The sequence below is a fragment of the Tenrec ecaudatus genome, chromosome X (genome assembly GCF_050624435.1).
Source record: "Tenrec ecaudatus isolate mTenEca1 chromosome X, mTenEca1.hap1, whole genome shotgun sequence".
Taxonomy (NCBI): domain Eukaryota; kingdom Metazoa; phylum Chordata; class Mammalia; order Afrosoricida; family Tenrecidae; genus Tenrec; species Tenrec ecaudatus.
The window spans coordinates 78,804,580-78,824,970 of record NC_134548.1 but is presented as its reverse complement, the minus strand read 5'-3'; the positions used below and the strand labels follow the sequence as shown (position 1 = coordinate 78,824,970).

General features: G+C 39.8%; 1 protein-coding gene across 2 annotated transcripts in view; it reads right to left on the bottom strand.

The window, feature by feature from the left end:
- The window catches only part of KIF4A (kinesin family member 4A), a 183,300-nt gene that overhangs the window by 77,698 nt on the left and 85,211 nt on the right, over positions 1-20,391 (bottom strand). For both annotated transcript variants that reach the window (XM_075538655.1, XM_075538656.1), the window contains exons 8-10: positions 15,795-15,911; positions 7,100-7,275; positions 3,081-3,142 (exon numbers count right to left, since the gene is read on the bottom strand). In XM_075538655.1, coding sequence (XP_075394770.1) covers positions 3,081-3,142; positions 7,100-7,275; positions 15,795-15,911 — 355 coding nt within the window. The remainder of the gene's footprint in view (positions 1-3,080; positions 3,143-7,099; positions 7,276-15,794; positions 15,912-20,391) is intronic.

Here is a 20,391-nt window from a genome sequence, read left to right as displayed (position 1 = left end):
GGGCATACAGAGAAGCCTAAATACAGACATGTACATATGTAAATATATTTATGATTATGGGGGAAATAGACCTATGTGCATATATTTATAGGTTCAGTAGGGTAGCAGGTGGACATTGGGCCTCCTCACGCACACTTCCTCAATACAATAGCACCTTGCCCAGCTAAACGGTCATTCCATGATACCCACCTTCCCGACAAGATCAGTGAAGACAGACGTGTGTATAAGCAAATGTGGTGAAGAAAGCTGATGGTGCCCAGCTATCAAAAAGATATAGCATCTGGGGTCTTAAAGGCTTGAAAGCAAACAAGCGGCCATCTAGCTCAGAAGCAACAAAGCCCACAGAGAAGAAGCACACAGCCTAAGTGAATACAAGGTGTTGAACGGACCAGGTAGCAGACACCAAGGAACAAAACCCATCATTGTGTGATCACCTTCCTCACATAAACGCTGAAGACGAATGTGTGCATAAGCAAGTTTGGTGAAGAAGACTGATGGTGCCCAGCTATTGAGAGATATAGTGTCTCGGGACTTAGAGGCTTGAAAGTAAACAAGCAGCCATGTAACCCAGAAGCAGCAAAGCCCACATGGAAGCAGCACACCAACATGTGTGATAGTGAAGGGCAGAGGGGACCAGGTCTCAAACAACAATGGCAGAGGGAAAAAAAATCACATCACCGTGAATGAGGGGGAGTATGTGATAGGGACCCAATGCCCATCTGTAGACAGCCGAACATCCCTTGCAGAGGGGTACTGGGGAGGAGATGAGTCACTCAGGGTTCAGTGTAGCAAGAATGAAACTCAAAACCTTCCTCGAGTTCTTGAACGCTTCCTCCCCTCCCAATTATCAAGATCCCAATTCTACCTTGCGAACCTGGTTAGACCAGAGGATGCACAGTGGTGCAGTAGGGATCTGGAAACACAGGGAATCTAGGACGAATGAACCCTTCAGGACCAGCGGTGGGAGTGGCACCACCGGAAGGGAAGGGGGTGTAGAAAGGGAGAACCGATCTTGGGGGTCTCTGTGTAACCTCCTCCCTGGGAGATGGACAATGGGAAGGTGGGTGAGGGGAGACGCCGGGCAGTGTAAGATAAGATAAAATAATTATTTATAAACTATTAAGGGTGCAGGGAGAAGGGGGAGCGGGGAGGGAGGGGGAGGGAAAAAGGAAAACGAGCTGATTCCAGGAACCCAAGTGGAAGGCGAATTTTGAGAATGACAAGGGCAACGAATGTATAAGGGTGCTTTACTCAATTGATGTATGTATGGATTATGATAAGAGCTGTATGAGCCCCAATAAAAAGATTTATTAATTTTTTTAAAAAAGGGTATATAAATATATGATGGTAATAGATATATAAATACAAATTTCCTAGCGCTTACTGTTGATGGGGCCTAGAAGCAGTGATATCCTAGTAATAAGCATGTTTAGTGCACAGATTTTGGTTTCTAGGCACCATTCTACAATAAAAGAAGCCAAAGCTCTTTGGACATATGACTGATTCTAGGACTGAAAAAGGAAAATACAAGGTTGTTGGAAAAAATCTTGTGGAAATACCCATGAAAGATTAGGGCTTGTCAAAAAATCCTAAGAGTCAATCTGAAGCAGCTCCTAGTAAAGTAGGAACAATGTAAGAAAATAAGTAAATAATCGTAGCCATACATCTACACAGAATAAGGAAATAATCAAATAAGTAGAGGAAAAATACAGCTTTTCCTCATTGATTTCCATTTAAGTGGCAGAGGCCAGAATTGCTTTTATATGTCTTTCCAGTAGATGAGGATTCCTTGTAGATGACTAGCTAAGTTCTAAACAGCAAATTTGTTAAGATTTCTAACTTATTACCAAGTGTAACCAGAAACTTTGGTGTATTAGAGAAGAACAAACTATCTATAGAAATAGTTTTTGCTATACTATACATTTAAATTAATCCGAGTAAAAAAAAATTAATCCCAGTCTGGGAGGAAGGTAAAAGGAAACAGAGAAAAAATTAGGAGGCAAAAGACATTTATAGAGCTATAAATATAGGTATGTATATATGTAAATACATTAATATATAACAATAGGGATATAGGTCACGTACGTAACATTTATATGTTAAGTATCAAGGTCGCAGACAGAAATTGGCCCTCTACTCAAGTCCTCCTTCAAAGCAAGAACACTTTGTTCTAATAATCTGGGATTCTGTGACACAATTCCTTAAGTAAAAATGGGTGCATAAGCAAAGGGGGTGAAAGCTGATGGTGCCCAGCTATTAGAAGACATAGCATCTGGAGTCTAAAAGGCTTTAATTTAAACAAGTAGCCATATCACAGGGAAGAAACAAAGCCCACATGGGAGAAGCACACCAGCCTGTGTGATCACAAGGTGTCCATAGAATCAGGTATCAGGCATCAGAAGACCCAAAACAATCATATCAATGTGAACAAAGGGGATCATAGTGGAGACCCAAAGCCCATCTATAGACAATTAGACATCTGCTCACAGAAGGATATCACAAGAAAAGGGCAAGCCAGCCAGATCGCAGTATAGCAGCAACAAAACACACAACATCCGTGGTTCTTTAATATTCCCTCTCCCCCACACTAGCTGACCCCAGTTCTACCTTACAAATCTGACTAGACCAGAGCATGTACACGGGTACAGATAAGAGCCCTTGAAACATGGAATCCAAGACAGATAACCCCCTCAGAAACAGTAATGGGAGTAGCGATACCATAGGAGTAGGGGGAAGGTGATTGGAGAAGTGGGAGAAAGGAGGGACTGATGGCAAGGATCGATATATAACACCCCCACCCCCACCCCAAGGGGAACAGACAACAGAAACGTGGGTGAAGTGAGACAGTGGACAGTGTAAGATATGAAAATAATAATAATTTATCAAGGGGTCATGAGGGTGGGAGAGGGAGGGAAAAAAGAGGAGCTGATACCAAGGGCCAAGTAGACAGAAAATATTTTGAAAATGATGGCAATATGTGCACAAATCTGCTTGATACAAATGATGTATAGATCATGATAAGAGTTTTAAAAACCTCTAATAAAATGATTTATATTAAAAAAATAGTCTCTGTCTCTTACTTGATAGATCCAGGCATGGTACCACCATGGGCTTGCAGCAACAAGACTTGCAACTGTTGCACCTGGAAGAATCAAAGAAAATAATCAACTAGTAGTCAATCAAAAGCTATGTATACTTTTACAGCTAAATTACCAATACTTACAATAGGAAATTTTACTTGATGTCTATGAAAACCAAACAGAACCTGTCCAAGGTACATAGCTAGTAAGTTAGTGAATACTTAAACACCAACCTCAATTTTCTTTCATGCCAACTCTGAAGATAAAAATCACCATAAATCAAAATGCTTAATTTCAACGTTTCTCATACTTTTGTTCTGATAAAAACTGCCCATACAGCAATTCTTCCTATAACCCTAACCAACCAACCCGTCCTGTTAATGGATGCTCTCCTCCAATCTGCTAACAACCCCAAATTTCAGCTATCAGGTTATAAGCAAGGGAGTCTTTAGGGCTCACTTCACTTTTACCTGTTGACTACTACAAATTAAGATTCTCTTCAATACCTCTTCAGTGCCAATCATAAGCTTGTCCCCTTACCCCAACTCCCTCCCTTCTGAGGTTTTTTTTATTGTCAGATGCCATCCCTTCAGTTCCAACTCAGAGTGACTTTGTATATAGTGGAAGGAAGAGTTGCCTGGGCCTCGGGCATCCTTACTACCATGGCTATGCTTGCGCTCGCTCGCTCATTACTGCCGCCACTGTGTCAATCCATCTCATTGAGGATTGGTCTTTGCCTTTGTTTCCTGACAGATAACTCTAAACACTTGTGATTTTTCTTAAGAAGGTTCTTTTGTTATCCAAGATCTCAAGGCCTTACTTGAGAGAGTTTTTGCCAAGGAGTGGAGGCTAGCCCGGTCAAAGCTCACTTCCCTCTTTTTGCTACTTCATAAAGCATGATGTCTTTCTCTAGGGATCTGTCCTGAGCCCAACGTGAGAAAGACAAAGTCTTGCAATCCTCATTTCTAAGGAGCATTCTGGCTGTATTTCTGACATGCTGACTACAAATTTAAGGGTTCTCTCTACTCCCATCCCTTCAGAATACCAGCTAAAAATTCAGGAACTCTTGACCCATTCCCACTTCTGACTGGCTGGTTCCCAGTACTTCTTGGGTTCAATAATTTTCTAAAAAGGATACAAAGAACTCACAGAAATTGCTATACATATGACTCAATTTTCTAACAGCAAAAAGGATAAAGAGGAAGACATGCATAGACTGCAGTTTGGGAGGCTCTTCAGTGGACGCTTCCATACTACAGAGAAAGGTGCTATCCTCCCCAGTTGGCGAAAATGCCCTCTTTCACCAACCAGGAAGCCCATAAAGCTTCTATGTCCAGGCCTTAATTGTAGCCTCATGGATAACAAAAGGACTTCAATTACTCAGAGAACCCCAAGTGTTGAGAGGTATTTCTCAGTAAACACAGACAAAGAGCAAATTACTCTGGGTAAAAAACTAGTTACCCAAAGTATAGGGCCAGGATGTGAATGCAGGCAGTCTGGCTTTAGTGGCAACACTCTTCGCCATTGTACTTGGCTGTTCCTGCTGTTCTTTTTCTCTCTGGAACCCACTTCCTTAAATGGTGCTGGCTCAGTGTACTTCTGACACTATATAGATATATCAAAGAAAATTCTGGTCTATATTTTCATCACACACAGTTCATTTCCTGTATAGCATTCCCCAGTTAATATTTATATATTGGTATAACTGTGTATTTAGCATTTCTCTCTCTCACCAGACAATAGGTTCCCTGAAGTCAGAAATTTTATCTTTTGGCTAAATAATGTATCTCTAGCACACTACCTGGCATAAAATAGTGCTCAATAAACACTTTTAATCAATTAAGAAATGAGTAGGAAGATTTTTTTGATGAAAGAAAGGAATATGAAAGAAAATAGGACAGAGACTAGTACAGTTTTTTGGAACTCAGATGATACTGTGGACTGGCAAATTATTTTTATTCTCTACAGTGACCCATAGGAGTGAAGGAGTAGGGTTTGAAAGAAGATTGTTAACACTGAGGAGGAAGATCAGGGAGCACTGGACAGTTGCAAAGCAGATTTCCAGTGGAAACAGCACTATTGAAGCCCGAATCAATCCAACTGCCTGACTTCCAGCTCCTCTACCAGGGCTATTAAACACAGCCAAATTAATATCTTGGTGGCATAGTAGTTATGCTTTAGACTGTAACTGCAAGGTCATCAGTTCAAAACCACCAGCTGCACCATGGGAGGAAGATAAGGCTTTATACCTCTAGAGTTACAGTGTTGGAAACCCACGAGGTCAGTTCTACTCTGTCCTGTATTGTCACTGTGAGTCAGAACTGACCCGATGGCAGTGAATTTGGAGAAATTCTGATGACTGTTAAATCTTTACCTTCAACTCAAACCTCTCTACATTATACCCATAGAACAAGTTATATTTAAAACACTGCTACTTAGATGTCCCTTAAGATTTTTCAAATTTAAAATGCTCTCAAATTAATCCACCAATTGCATTTCCCTACTTAACACTGTCTTTTTTTCTTCTGTATTCCTTGACTCAATGATTGGTGCTGCCTTCTACTTGGTTGTCCAAACAAGAAACCTGGGATTCATGCTTATCTCCCTTCCCACTCTACATTTTTTGCATCAATTTTCTTTATCAAGTGGTCAGCTGCTAACCAAAAGGGTGATACTGGAATGCACTGGAATGTGATGATATTGGAATGATAATGTCTCTATGGGAGACGTATGTGGGAATTAGCCTTGGAAACCCTATGGGGGAAGCTCTACCCTATTCTATAAGGTTGCTTCGAGTTGGAGTCAACTACATGGCAGTGGGTTTGATTTGTTTGGCCTTATACATGCTACATCTTTAGTATTTTTCCCAACCTGTTTCCTTTTCTATTGCTATTTCTAGTTCAATTAGCATCCTAATTTATAAAATATCATCCTAATATATTTTCCTAAATGTAGTCATCCCACTTTTATCTACTTTCTTTTTTGCTCTCTCAGGTGTAATTATCATAATATTGAAAGTTTTAGATCTGTTATAATAATAATTCACTTTTGGGGAAGAGAAAACTTTAAAAGATCCACCAATAGAGAGGGGTAGAGAAAGGAGTGGGCAGGGTAAACAGACATGGGAACTGTGAGGACACGTAATTTGACCACTGTTTGTCCAACCAGTGGTTTCTCATGGAAAATATTTTGTACACCTATTTTTCCTTCCCTACTTTCTGAGTCCACTGGTGTGCAAATAGTCTTGTTTTTTGTTGGTAATCCTTTCATATTGCATTGATTCCATTTTCTATGTGGAAAACTTAGATATTTCAAATCCTTTCTTAGATCTAAAAGCTGCCAATTACTCTTCTTTATTTCCTTCTCTGAATGAATCTTTGAGTGCACAGATGGACTGCCGGCTGATCTTGCTGACACGAATGTCTGTAGCTTCAAAATGTCTTCCATACATTTTGGGAGACTCGTGAGGGATAGGTTCTATTTTGATGTGGACTATTTGTCCCAGAGGGGGCAACATCCACTTGTTTATGGTTTATTTCAGTACTTGTTATTATTCCAGTATCAACAACATTTCTGCTAGGAACACACATGGATGTGCCCTGTTTCACCTCCTGTGCTTCCAGTCACTCCCTACTCTCCGTTCTTGACACTTGCTAGGCAGATCTTTAAAACACACATTGCACCATATCACATTCTTATGTAAAATGCTTCGATAGCTCACCATACCTTTCAGATTATTTCCAAAGTCTTTCCAAGTATATAGTAGGGCCTTTAGGATCTGGTTGGTACCGAGCCTATCTTATTTGATCTCTCACCACTTGTGCATTAATAAAACATTTAGTACCACCCCCTATCTCAAATGGAACACAAACATATTCATGGGAATTACTGTGAAGTGTCTCCAAACTAGCATAATGCTCAACCAACATTTCTAAACTTCTAGTAGAGGAAAAACAAAAACAGAAGTTCTATCATTCCACACACATAATTTGTACTATCAAATGTGAAATCCCTTATACCTGCTGCTTCAGATGATTGAGTTCAGCTGTCTGAGGATCAACATTAACAACAGGCTTGTTCTTGATTTTTCGTGCTCTGTCAGCATAGCGGAGGGTATTTAGCGTTTCCTCTAGGTTGGAGTCAGCAGGACTTACACAGGCTATCATAAGTGTATGGCTATTGCCTCCTAAAGAATCTGCAGAACGACAAAGGGAGAAATGGAATCAAGACAAACTGTCTATTGGGGCTGGCTGCTTCAAATGAAGACCTAGAAGAAGAAAAACCGTAAAAGCGACAAATTTTCTGCTTGCATCAGTATAAAAACACTAAGTTATCGGATCAGTTTAGAATATTACTGCATTTGCCCACATTTTTGAGAGACAGCCTGATGGCAGCTGTTAATCCAGTTAAAACAACACACTTGGTGCAAATAAGTTAGAGGCCACTATTGGGATTAAACATTCTTAGGATGTTTACTCTAGGTAAATTTCAACTATCCATGGAATTCTGTTTAGCATTGCTAAAAATTAGAGCCGCCATTTTTTCTGTTAATTTGTCGGACTGTGGTAGCTATGTGTTCCTGAGATATTGGAAGTTATATTACTGATATTTCAAATAACAGCATGGTCACCCAAATTGTACAGGTTTCAGAGGCACTTACAGACTATGATAAAGAGATTGGCTGTCCATTTTGGAGGAATTAACTGCTGAAAGGCTTGCGTATACCATCAAAATATTGTCAGATACTGAAGATCTAATTCATAGAAGTAGAACATTGGCAGAGATACTGCCAGAAGATGAGGCTGTCAGATCTGAAGGCACTCAAAATATGACTGAGGAGGAGCTGCTTTCTCAAAGTAGAGCTGACCATATTGATGTGGATGGGGTAAAGCTTGCATGAGTAAATCCTGTGAGATTTACTCATGCAAATGAAGGCCTTCTGGACCTTCATTTGTTGGTGAGACACAACACAACATGAAAAGAAATAGCTTCGAAAATCTATTGACTAATAATCAGAACTTGGAGTGTTTGATTGACATCCTAGGCATTAGTGAGCTGAAATTGCCAATATGAATCACAAAACCATGTGGTTTGGTAATGTTGGGAATGACACAATCAAGAAGAATGGTATTGAATTCATTGTTAAAAGGGACATTTCAAAATCTACCTTGAAATACAATGCTGTCTGTGATAGGATTATATCTATCCACGTTCAAGGAAATCCAATTAATACAACTATTATAAAAAAATTATGCACAATCACTAATGCTAGTGATGAAGAAACCCAGGGACTGTACCAACATCTTCAGTCTGGAATGGATCAAACATGCAATCAGGATGTATTGATAATTATTGGCAATTTTTATGCAAAAGTTGGAAATGAAGATGAAGGAATAGCAGTTGGAAAATATGGTCTTGGTGAGAAAATGAAACAGGAGATCGTATGACAGAATTTTGCAAGACCAACTTCTTCATAGCAAATACCTTTTCATAACATAGAGACTATACTCATGGACTTCCCCAGATGGGATATACAGAAATCAAATTTTAAACATCTGTGGAAAGAGATGAGATAAAACGTGGCCAGGCACTATTGCTGAAGACAAAATAGGTACATAAGCAAATGTTGTGAAGAAAGCTGATGGTGCCTGGCTATCAAAAGATATAGTGTCTGGGGTCTTAAAGGCTTGAAGAGAAACAAGCGGTCATCTAGCTGAGAAGGAACAAAGTCCACATGGGAGAAGCACACTAGCCTGTGTGATCATTCAGTGTCCATGGGATCAGGCATCTAAGACTCAGAACAAAACCATACCCAAGGTGAATGTGGGGGGGGGGGAGTAGAGTGGAGGCCCAATGTCCATCTGTAGATAATTGGACATCCCCTCACAGAAGGGTCACAGGGAAGAGATGAGCCAGTCAGGGTGCAGTATAGCACCAGTGAAACACACAACTTTCCTCTAGTTCTTTGGTGCTTCCTTCCCTCCACTATCATAACCTCAATTCTACCTTACAAATCAGATTAGATCAGAATGTTCATGCACACTGCTACAGAGAAGAGCCCGTAACACAGGGAATCCAGGATAGATTAAACCCCCCAGGGCCAACAAGGAGAATAGAGATACCAGTAGGATTAGGGGATGGTGTGGCGAAAAAGGGAAATCAATCACAAGGATCAAACTAGAACCCCCTCCTAGGGGGATGAATAACGGAAAAGTGGGTAAGGGGCAATGGAAGATGGTGTATGATATGGAAATGATCATCTATAACTTATCAAGGGTTCATGAGGGAGGGTGGGCAGGAGGGGGAGGGGAAGAAATGTGTAGCTGATATCAGCGGCTCAAGTGGGAAGAGAATGCTTTAAAAATGATTATGGTGGCATATGTGAAAATGTGCTTGACACACTGGATGAAAGTATGGATTGTGATAAGACATGTAAGAGTCTCCAGTAAAAGTATTTAACACAATAACAACAACAACAAAAATGAGGCCAGGAGATGATTGTTGAATAGACTACCAATTAGTCTTATATAAATTCAGGCCGAGGCTGAAGAAAATTAGCCCAGGAGGGCCAAAATATGACTGTCAACATGTCCCCCTGAATTTTGAGAACATCTCCAGAACAGTTTTGCCACGTTGAACAAACTAATGACAGAAGTCCTGGTGAATTATCGGAGGATGAGTTAGTTAGCTTATTGTGCCAACCTGGCCGATAAACACATGTGGGGTTAATTGAACGGTGAAGAGATAAAGGGCTCAGTGAGCCTTGCCTTTCTAGTTCTCAGGTCTCTTGCTTTCTGATGGTCGGACCAGGCTGCAGCTGCCTTAGCCAGTTCCCCGCTTCATTTGGCAAGGCTCACTTCCTGCAAGACATTCCCAAGGTGAAGCCTCGTGGGCCTACCCCGATGTATCCCTGGATGCTGAAACAGCCAGGTGGAGACTCCTGCCAGCGCTGAGATGCTTACACACTCACTGATTTGGCTTTCCACCTGCAGTCGGCGTCATAGTGTGTGTTTTGTGAGATGGAGGAGGACTTTGTGGATTGGTGTCGCACATATGGGTTAATGTTGAACTTGTGGGCTTGGGCAGCACTGGGTTGGGATGTTTCCTTGATGTGCACTTAACCTTTATATAAAACTTTCTCTTATACAAGAGGTTCTGTGGATTTGTTTCTCTAAAGTAAAGTACCCAAACACAGAGGACATCAAGAACATCACTCATGAAGGAAGCAAAAAGCTACTAAAATGACAGAAAATAAAGAAAAGAGCAGATTTCAGAAGAAACTAAGAAACTTAGTCTTCCTCATAAAATAGGTAAGGCAAATGGAAGAAATGATAAAGACAAAGAGCTGAACAGGAAATTTGAAAGGGTAACTTGAGAACACTCCCCTCGCCATTAATTTTAGATCTTTTGTTGTTCCCTTGTCCCTGGGTTTGTTGGCTCCCTGCTCCCTTTCCTCAATCCCCTCACCCCTGTCACCCAGCCCCCCTCCACCGGAATTGGCCATCTCATTGTTTTCTCCTTGGGATTGTTTACCTTGCCTACCTTAAATAGATAGACATGAAAAAAAAAAGAAGAAGAAAGGGGTCTATAAATAGTTTCAGGTCTGTCTGCTGAGCCATGTGTGTTTTCTGATCAATTCTGATGAGGTGTCAAGCACTGCTCCCTGAATCTGAATTCTATTTTGGGATTCCTTGGGTATTCGTTGCTCTGCTCCACTTGCTGCTCTATTGCACTCACTACATGTTTTGCCCCTGTGTGTGTGTGTGTATGTGTGTGTGCGCAGCAGGAGGTGGGGGGGGTAGAGGGGGAGGGGTGTCAGACCAGGAAAACTCAGCTTATCTAAAACTGAAAGAATTCAAGAAAAGTTTCAACAAGAACAACATGAGTCCGCTGAGTTAAGCTTTTAAAAAAATGCAAAAGGGGCATAGGAAAAACGCTACTGTATACAAACATTACTGGGGTGAGGTCCAGGTAATATGGCAGGGGCCAGACTAAATCCAGGGATACATTGGGAGCCAACTAAAAAGGAGGGTTGGGAAAGGAATAAAAATGGGTAGTGGTGGAACAGGGCACTAACCCACCCAAGGGGAGGGTATTGCTTATATCTCCACAGGGAAAGAGGGACCAGACTTCAACCCAGTGCTCCAAGATGTGATTGCAACATGCCCGCATGGAGTAGGGAACCAGTGGAGAGGTCTGAGGGACCGGCCCCAATCCCAAATACGTGGACACCTGCCCCTCCCCCCAGAAGAATTTACTTCAGAGCACAGCACTGAAGCTGCAGCTCAGGGAAAGGAACATGTCTGATCAGAGCACACGGGAGCAAACAAAGGGGAGGAAGAGAGAGAGTGAAGCACATCCTGGCCCACCAAGCCTTAAGGACGATATTCCTGCTCAGAGCAGCCAATCCACAGAGAAGACCATATGGCCGGCCCCACTATGAGACATGACATCCCTCACTGACCCATAGCCCTACGGGGGACAACATTGGAGACACAGTGGGGGAATTCCACTTGATCTGATCCAACCACAGCGAGGCAAAACACTAAGGGAGTGAAACAGAACAGCAAGGGGAACAGAGCAATGAAGTCCACAGGGAATACAAAAAAAAAAAAAAGACTTTGGGGCTAGGGTTTGGTGCTCCATCAGCCGCCCGGAAAAACAATCCTAAAGGGCAACAAACAGTCCTTGAACTAACTACAAACTTTTCTTTTTTGTTGTGTTTTGTTTTATTTCTTGTCATTGGCTTGTTGTTCTTGTTTTATTTTCTTTTGTTGTTTGGTTTTGCTCTGTCTTGTTTTTGTGCATGTTATTATCTCCGCAGGTCTGTCTAAATAAACTAGGCTGGATGAACAATCTGGAGGAGAAAACGAGACCAACAGTTCCGGGGGGACATGGGAAAAGGGGAAGTGGGAGGAAGGGAAGTGATGTTAACAAACCTAGGGACAAGGGAACAACAAGTGATCCAAATCTGTAGTGAGGAGGGTGTAGAAGACCTGGTAGGGCGTAACGTAACCGAGAGGAATTACTGAAACCCAAATGAAGGCTGATCATGATAGTAGGACAAGAGGAAAGTCAAAGGAAATAATAGAAGAGCTAGGAGGCAAAGGGCATATATAGAGGTCTAAATGGGGGCATGTATATATGTAAATATATTTATATATGAGGATGGGGAAATAGACCCATGTGCATATATATTTACAGGTTTAGTATTAAGGTAGCCGATGGACATTGGGCCTCCACTCAAGTACTCCTTCAATGTAAGAATACTTTGTTCTGTTAAACTGTCATTCCATGATGCTCACCTTCGCGATGCAATTGCTGAAGACAAAGCGGGTGCATAAGCAAATGTGGTGAAGAAAGCTGATGGTGCCTGGCAATCAAAAGAGATAGCGTCTGGGGTCTTAAAGGCTTGAAGGTAAACAAGCAGCCATCTAGTTCAGAGGCAACAAAGCCCACATGGAAGAAGCATACCAGCCTGTGCGATCACGAGGTGTCAAAGGGATCAGGGATAAGGCATCATAAGAAAAAAAAATCTTACCATAGTGAATGAAGGGGGAAGTGCACAGTGGAGACCCAAAGCCCATTTGTCAGCCACTGGAGACCCCCTCACAGAGGGGTCTAGGGGAGGAGATGAGTCAGGGTGCGATGTAGCACCGATGAAGAATACAGCTTTCCCCCAGATCCTGGATGCTTCCTCCCCCCCAACTACCATGATCCAAATTCTAACTTGCAAGACTGGATAGAGCAGAGGTTGTACACTGGTGCAGATAGGAGCTGGAGGCACAGGGAATCCAGGGTGGATGATACCTTCAGAACCAGGGGGTGAGGGGCGATACTGGGAGAGTAGAGGGTGAGTGGTTTGGAAAGGGGGAACTGATTACAAGGATCTACATGTGACCTCCTCCCTGGGGAACGGACAACAGAGAAGGGGATGAAGGGAAACGCCGATAGGGCAAGATATGACAAAATAACAATCTATAAATTATCTAGGGCAGAGGAGGGAAGCGGGAGCGGGGAGGGAGGGAGAAAAAAAGGACCTGATGCAAAGGGCTTAAGTGGAGAGCAAATGCTTTGAAAATGATTAGGGGAAAGAATGTACTGATGTGCTTTATACAATTGATATATGTATATGTAAGGATTGTGATAAGAGTTGTATGAGCCCCTAATAAAATGTTTTTTAAAAAAGAATATAGAGTCACTGTACCAAAAAGAACCAATCAACATTCCATTTCTGTAGGCAGCATATAAGCAAGAGCCAATGGTACTGAGGGAATATGTTCAAGCTGAACTGAAAGCAGTAGCTAAAAACAAGGCTCCAGGAACGGAGGGACTAGCCATTGAATTGTTTCACTCAGTTAGAAGCACAGAGTTGTCTATGCCAGGAAATTTAAAGACAGCTTCTTCATTAATTGACGGGAAGATATTCATATTTGTACCATATGCCAAAGAAAGGTGACCCAGCAGAATGCTCAAATTGTCAAAGTCATTAATATTACATGAAGTAAAATTTTGCTGAAAATCATCCAACAGTTGTAGCTGCACACTGACAGGGTGCTGTCAGAGGTTCAGGTGAGATTTAGAAGAGTAGGTAGAAAAAAGGTATCGTTGCCCATTTTGGATGGATCTTGACTGAAAGCAGAGAATATCAGAAAGACGTTTACTTGTATTTTGTTGACTATGTAAAGGCCTCAGCTGTGTGGACCATAAGAAACTGGATATCTTTAAGAAGAATGAGAATTCCAGAACACTTCACTGTGCTTGTGTGGAACCTCTACATGGATCCAGAGACAGTTGTGTGAACAGAACAGAAGAACACTGCATGGTTTCAAATCAGGAAAAGTGTGCGTTAGGGTTGTATCCTCTCACCATATTCATTCAATCTGTATGCTGAGCAGATAGAAATTGGATTATATGAAGAATGTGACATCAGGATTGGAGGAAGAGTGATTTACAAACTGTGATACACAGATGACACAACCTTGCTTGCTGAAGGTGAAGAGGACTTGAAGCACTTGCTGATGAAGAGCAAGGATTGCAGCCTTCAATGTGGATTACAACTCAATTTAAAGAAGACCCAAATTCTCACAACTCAACTGATGGATAACATCATGATAAATGAAGAAAAGATTGAAGTTTTCAGGGATTTTTGTCTTGCTTGATCCACAATCATTGCTCATGGAAGTGGCAGTCAAGAGACCAAATGACACATTGCATTGGGTAAATCTGCTGCTCAATACCTCTTTAAAATATTGAAAAGCAAGGACTAAAGTGTACCTGATTCAAGCCATGGTATTTTAAGTTTCTCATATTCATGTGAAAATTGGATCTTGTATAAGGAAGATTAAAGAAGAATCAATACTTTTTAATTATGCTGCTGAAAAAGAATATTCAAAATACCATGAACTACCAAAAACCCAAATTAATCTGTCTTGAAGGATGTACAGCCAGAATGCTCCTTAGAGGCAGGGATGGGGAGACTTCATCTCATGTACTTTAGACACGTTAGGAGAGACCAGGCCCTGGAGAAAGATATCATGCTTGTAGAAGGGCAGTGAAAAAGAGGAAGGCTCTGGACAAAATGCAACGATATAGTGGCTACAATAGTCGGCTTTAACATAAGAACGATTGATGACGCAGGACTGGGCAATGTTTTGCTCTGTTGTCAGAACTGATTTGATGGCACCTAACAACTACAACAAAAATAACAACAATAATTAAACAATAACTGTGATAGTTAGCCTTTGTGTCACCTTGGTTGGGCCTTGATTTAAGTACTTTGGCCAAGTAATGCCCCATGATGTGATCTAACATAATGTAATGTAATCGATGAAAAGCTTTGTTGTAAGCAGCCAGCCAGCTGTGGGAAGATTGAGGTGAAGTGCAACCAGCTTACTCAAGTCACTGCCCTAATACAATTGGAATGAAGTTTCTCCGGGAGTGTTGCCTAATTCCTATATACCATATTTACTCATGAATAAGCTGAATTTTTCAGCACATTTTTAATGCAGTTCTTGTCATAAAATTAGGTGCCTCGGCTGATATTCAGGTTGGCTTTTACTCGAGTATAAGTACGGTAAGTGGATGCTGTGGAGAAGCTTGTTTGCTTCTTGCTGGCTCTGGATCCTACATCTATCTGACTCATTGACCTCTGGTTCTTTGGACTTGAATAAGTTGCCTGCCATATTGTCTGCCTACTCCGGGAGTCTTCAGTGGTACGCCATCCAACCTGCTGACCTTGGATTCAATCACCTTTACAAGTAACTAGCGTGTTACCTCCTTCCCTGTGTTGGGTTCATCAGCCTCCATAGATCCATTGAATCTGGCATAGTTTCCAGCCTAACATCAGACCCAAGGACTTGGTACCTGCCTGGAATTGGAATTGATAGCATCCACAACTCTGAGTCATTTTCTTGATATACATATTTTTCTATATATACATATATAAGCTTCACAGATTTTGCTTCTCTAAGGAAGCCAGCCTAACACAGTAACTAAGTTCATTTTCAGGTGCAAAGTACTAAAAAATGTACAGGCGGCATCCTATAAATTTCTTGATAATCTTAAAACATTCTTTCTATTATCTTAGAAGCCTGCCCGCTAACATTCTCTTTCATATTTAATAGCTAGTCTAAATATCTGGCTTTTTATGTGTTCAATCTTTGATTTCTCAGTGCTATCATTTTCTTATTTTTAGAGGCACTTTGGGCTTACCTTGAAGCAGTCGCGTTAACTTGGAATCTCTGTAGGGCACAAATCCGCCTTTTTTATCATCTCCAAGAGCACTGATTACATTTCCCAAGCACAAGAGGCCCCGATTAATATTAATACCTAATAGCAAAAAAAATTTAAATAGTTTGATACAGCATCTAGCATATGACTACATTTCTCCTGAGAAAGAGAAAAGAAATAAAGACCCAGTAGAAACATTAAGTTACCAATCTTCAAGAAACTTCAAAATACTGTTCATTTTTCAGAGTCCCTCTTTAATGGAAAGTCAAAGGACAGAGGTCCAAATTTTGAATAAGCACAACTGAGAATTCTTGCTTCTTCTCATAGAAACAAAATCAAACAGACAGAAAACTATAACAACAAACATGTATGGTTATTTATTTTCTACACCCATTATCACACTTTATCCTTAAATTAATACTGTGAAACTATATGAACAGTTATTTTTACTGTCATTATTTTCACTGTTGTTCTAATTCTACACATAGCTCAGAGATTAAGTGACTATCTCAGAATTTTGCTCAAGTCATATCTTCTTTCTTTTATGCCACACTGAAACACTTTCCTCTGAATGCTTTGAAAGGAGTAAAACTTCTCTTGACTTTCACTTACTTTTGAGGCTTGCTTTTTAAACACTGTAATAACCTAAGGTCCCTCTAAAGCACCCGACTTCCCATTATTCTGTTCACTGTGAAAATGCAGTATAGTGCAACTGTCCTGTGCATGGAACTTTCGTGTCTGATAAACACTCCAGTCCTGAAGCTGCCACTGACTAGTCATAAAGGCACTCTTGAGCAAGACAGCGGTTTGAAAACACCAGTTGCTATGAAAGGCAAAGATGAAATTTTCTAAACAGGAGGCTTTAAAAAAGATTTTACAACCTCAGAAACCCAGAAGGGCAGTTCCACCTTGTCCTATAAGGCAGTTCTACCCTGTCCTATTGAGTCATAATCAACTTGATGGCAGAGAGTTTATAAGCCAGGCACTTTATATATAGTAACTCATTTAAGACACATGAGAATGGAAAAGATATGCATACCCAAAATAGCCTCATAGGAGTAAGTAGCAAACTTTTCCTAGAAAGGTAAAGAAGGTTGCAGAGAAGAATTGAAGTTTGAGCTGAATCATGAAGGATGACTAGGAGATTAGACAGAGAAGTGTACGGATGAAGCTTTTGAGGGGGGTGGGGAATTGGGCTATGCTCAAAGAATTTGATATTGTCAAAAACTAACTACAAGCAGTTCAGTATGACTACACGGTAAGTTATGAGATAGAAAGTGACAAATAATGAAGCCAGAGGACAGCCAGGAATCATAGTGTTTCATCTACATTGCTCTAAAAACAAAACAAAAACCAACCCAACTCACTGCCATTGATTCGATTCAGACTTACAGTGGTTCTATAGGACAAAGTAGAACTGCCCCATTGGGCTACGGATGTACATCTTTACAGGAACAGGAAGCATCATCTTTCTCCTGGTTCGTAGCTGGTGGTTTCAAACTGCTGACTTTGTGGTTAGCAGACCAACTTGTAACCCACTACACTACCAGGGCTCCTTTTCTGCAGGAGAGTAGGTTTCATATCATATTCCTCAAACTTAAGGATACTTTAGAGAACCAATAGGGATGTTTCAGTTTCTGTAAATATAATTTATGTTTTAAAAATTATTTTAACTACTTGAAGGACTACATTTTAAACTACTAGGTCAAATAGACTATATATCAAATTTTAACATACTATTGTATGCAGCAAGGTTAATTTTTTCCACAATCTTTCAAAAATGTACAATCATCTATTAATATTGGAATCTCTTATAAATGCATCCTTTAAAGCTGTAGAATTGAACTACTTTTTTCTAATTTAAATTTTGGAAAATTGTACAATATACAACCATACCATGTAGACTTATACTTAAACATCAAAGTTCAAAAGCAGTTATTCAACTTATGCATTCATCATTGCATCATTGTAACGTAGTAATAAATACATATAGAGCTTAACACATTAAGGAAATATGCTAATAAAGATAGCTTAATGGTTTATTGTAAGTATTGGATGAGATTTATTAGACATAGCTATTACATAACTTATATAGTGATGGACATTTTTAGTGATTCTCCTTTGGATTTGAGTTTCCTATTATTCTTCATTCAAGTTTCTAGATGGGTTTAATTATTGAAGAAAATCCTCAGTATAAAATTTCTTTAACAGTCTATTTTATAATTTGAAACTATGTATCAGTATTAATCATAATTAATAATGTATCACAAGAAAAACATTATAGGAATTAGATGCTAAACTTAAAATTAGATTATAATTGTCTTCCATAATCCCCATTACACCATTTGTTAATATTCACTGGAGTCTAGTTTGTAAGCTAAATTCTAGAAACCTAAATGTTCATCAATAAAGATGAAGTTCACCAATATATATGAACATGAAAAAGAATGTGGCATATTTTATATGCTGATAAGGAATAATATGCAGTATATATATATATTAAGTGGAAAATAATAAGGAGCAGAGTAGAATAATGCATAGAGTATGTTTCCATTTATATAAAAAGAAAGAGCATCTAAAGATGTAGACTAGGGATTTGTGAATAGAGAAAAGAAAAATTTTCATCGTAATGCATTTTAGAAAACTTTATCTAGTTGTTAAGAATACTCACAGCAAAACATACACCAATTCAACAGCCTCTACATGTAACCATTTATTGACATTGATTATTCTTCAAATTGTGCAATCATTCCCACCCTTGTTTTGAGTTGTTTCTCATCCATTAACATAAAAATAAATTCACTAGCCCCCTAAGGTTCACATCTGATATTTCACTTTGCTGTTCTCAATATGAAGGCTCTTAAAAGAATATAATGCTGAAGGCAAACAATTTTTACTAGGTAAGCCACACTATTATTTTATTTTAAGATGACTTCAGGGGATATTTTGGTTTAACGTTTAGAGATCATCTCAGTACGGATTATATGCTAATGAAATAGCTTAAAAAGAAAACAAATATTATCTCAGGCCAATAGTTTCAGGCCTTCATTTAACCTTTATAGATCTAGGAACTCTGGATTTCATGAGTTTTAAATTCTGTTATGCATATTCCTGTTTTTATCAGAATTCTACTATAGATTCTTTCATCAAATTGTTCAATAACGGTAGTCAAACAAACAGTTGGACATGGAGGCAGTAAACTACACATTCAAATTTCTCCTCCTATTCATGACTCTTCACCACTTGTCTGTCATTTTGTCATACTGTGTTGGCTTCAATGTTCCTGTGATGCTACTATTTTACATTGGTATTTGTGGTGGTTATATAATTTTGTCAACCTGAAGGTATATAAAAGTGTAGGGGTGGTATTGAACTTGTCAATCAGGTCACAGCTTGATGGTGGCTCCTTGTGGGTGTGGCCTCCTTATAAGTAAGGTCTGGGAACCTCCCCCTCTATTGCCCTTCACCTTCCTGCTTGCTGGTCACCCTGAGAACTGCCAGTGTTGTGTCATGTTTCCACCAATCTTGGATCCATGCAACTTTGCACTGACTGGCCTTGATATTCCTGCATTCTGCATCATTGCAATGTGGCTGTTTGAGTCTGAAGAGGGACTTATGGACTTGAGTTGGATTGGGCTGGGATGTTTTCTTGATATCAGCCTCTCCCTTTTACATAGGAAAATCTCTGGATTTGTATCTCTAGTCAACCTATCCCATTATAGTATTTCGAATGCCAGCAAAATCATCCAAAGCGAACAGGCTTCAGAGGAGTTTCCACACTAAGAACAGACTACGATGAAGGAATTGACTATCCACTTCATAGAATTAGCTGCTGAAAACCTAATGTATAGCACCAAAACATTCTCAGATACCGAAAGCCTATATGAACACAAAGGGAACATTATGAGAGATAGCGCTATAAGAAGAGCTAGCTCCTCAGGACAGAAGGCACTCAAAATATGCCTGGGGAAGACACGCCTTTTCAAAGTAGAGTTAACTATGATGACATGAATAGAGTAAAACATGAGGGATTAAAGCCTCAGAAGAAGCATCATTTGCTGATGGGGCACAACTCAAAATAAGAATAGTGGCAAAAATCTACGATTACTTAGAATATACAAAATATGAATCTAAGAAAAGTGGAAGTTGTAAAAAAAAGGTTGAGGGGATGATTCTACAACATTTCTTGATGTGAATGGACTATTGAATTATATGATATGTGAACTATGCACCAATAAAATTATTGGAAAAAATAAATGGAATGCATAAAAATTAATATTATAAGTGTTTGTGAGCTAAAACTGGTAGGGGCAATTTTGTATCAGAAAATCTGGGAATGATACAATCACAAGGAATGGCATTGCCTTGATTGTCAAAAAGGACATTTCAAGATCGATTTTGAAGTACAAAGCTGTCTATGATGGGATTATATCTAACCACATTCAGGGAAATCTAATTAATACAACTATTATTTATATTTATGATCAACCACTAAAGCCAGCATTGAAGAAATTTAAGGATTTTACTAACATCTTCTGTTTGAAATTGATCAAATGTGCAATCCAGAGGCCTTGATAAG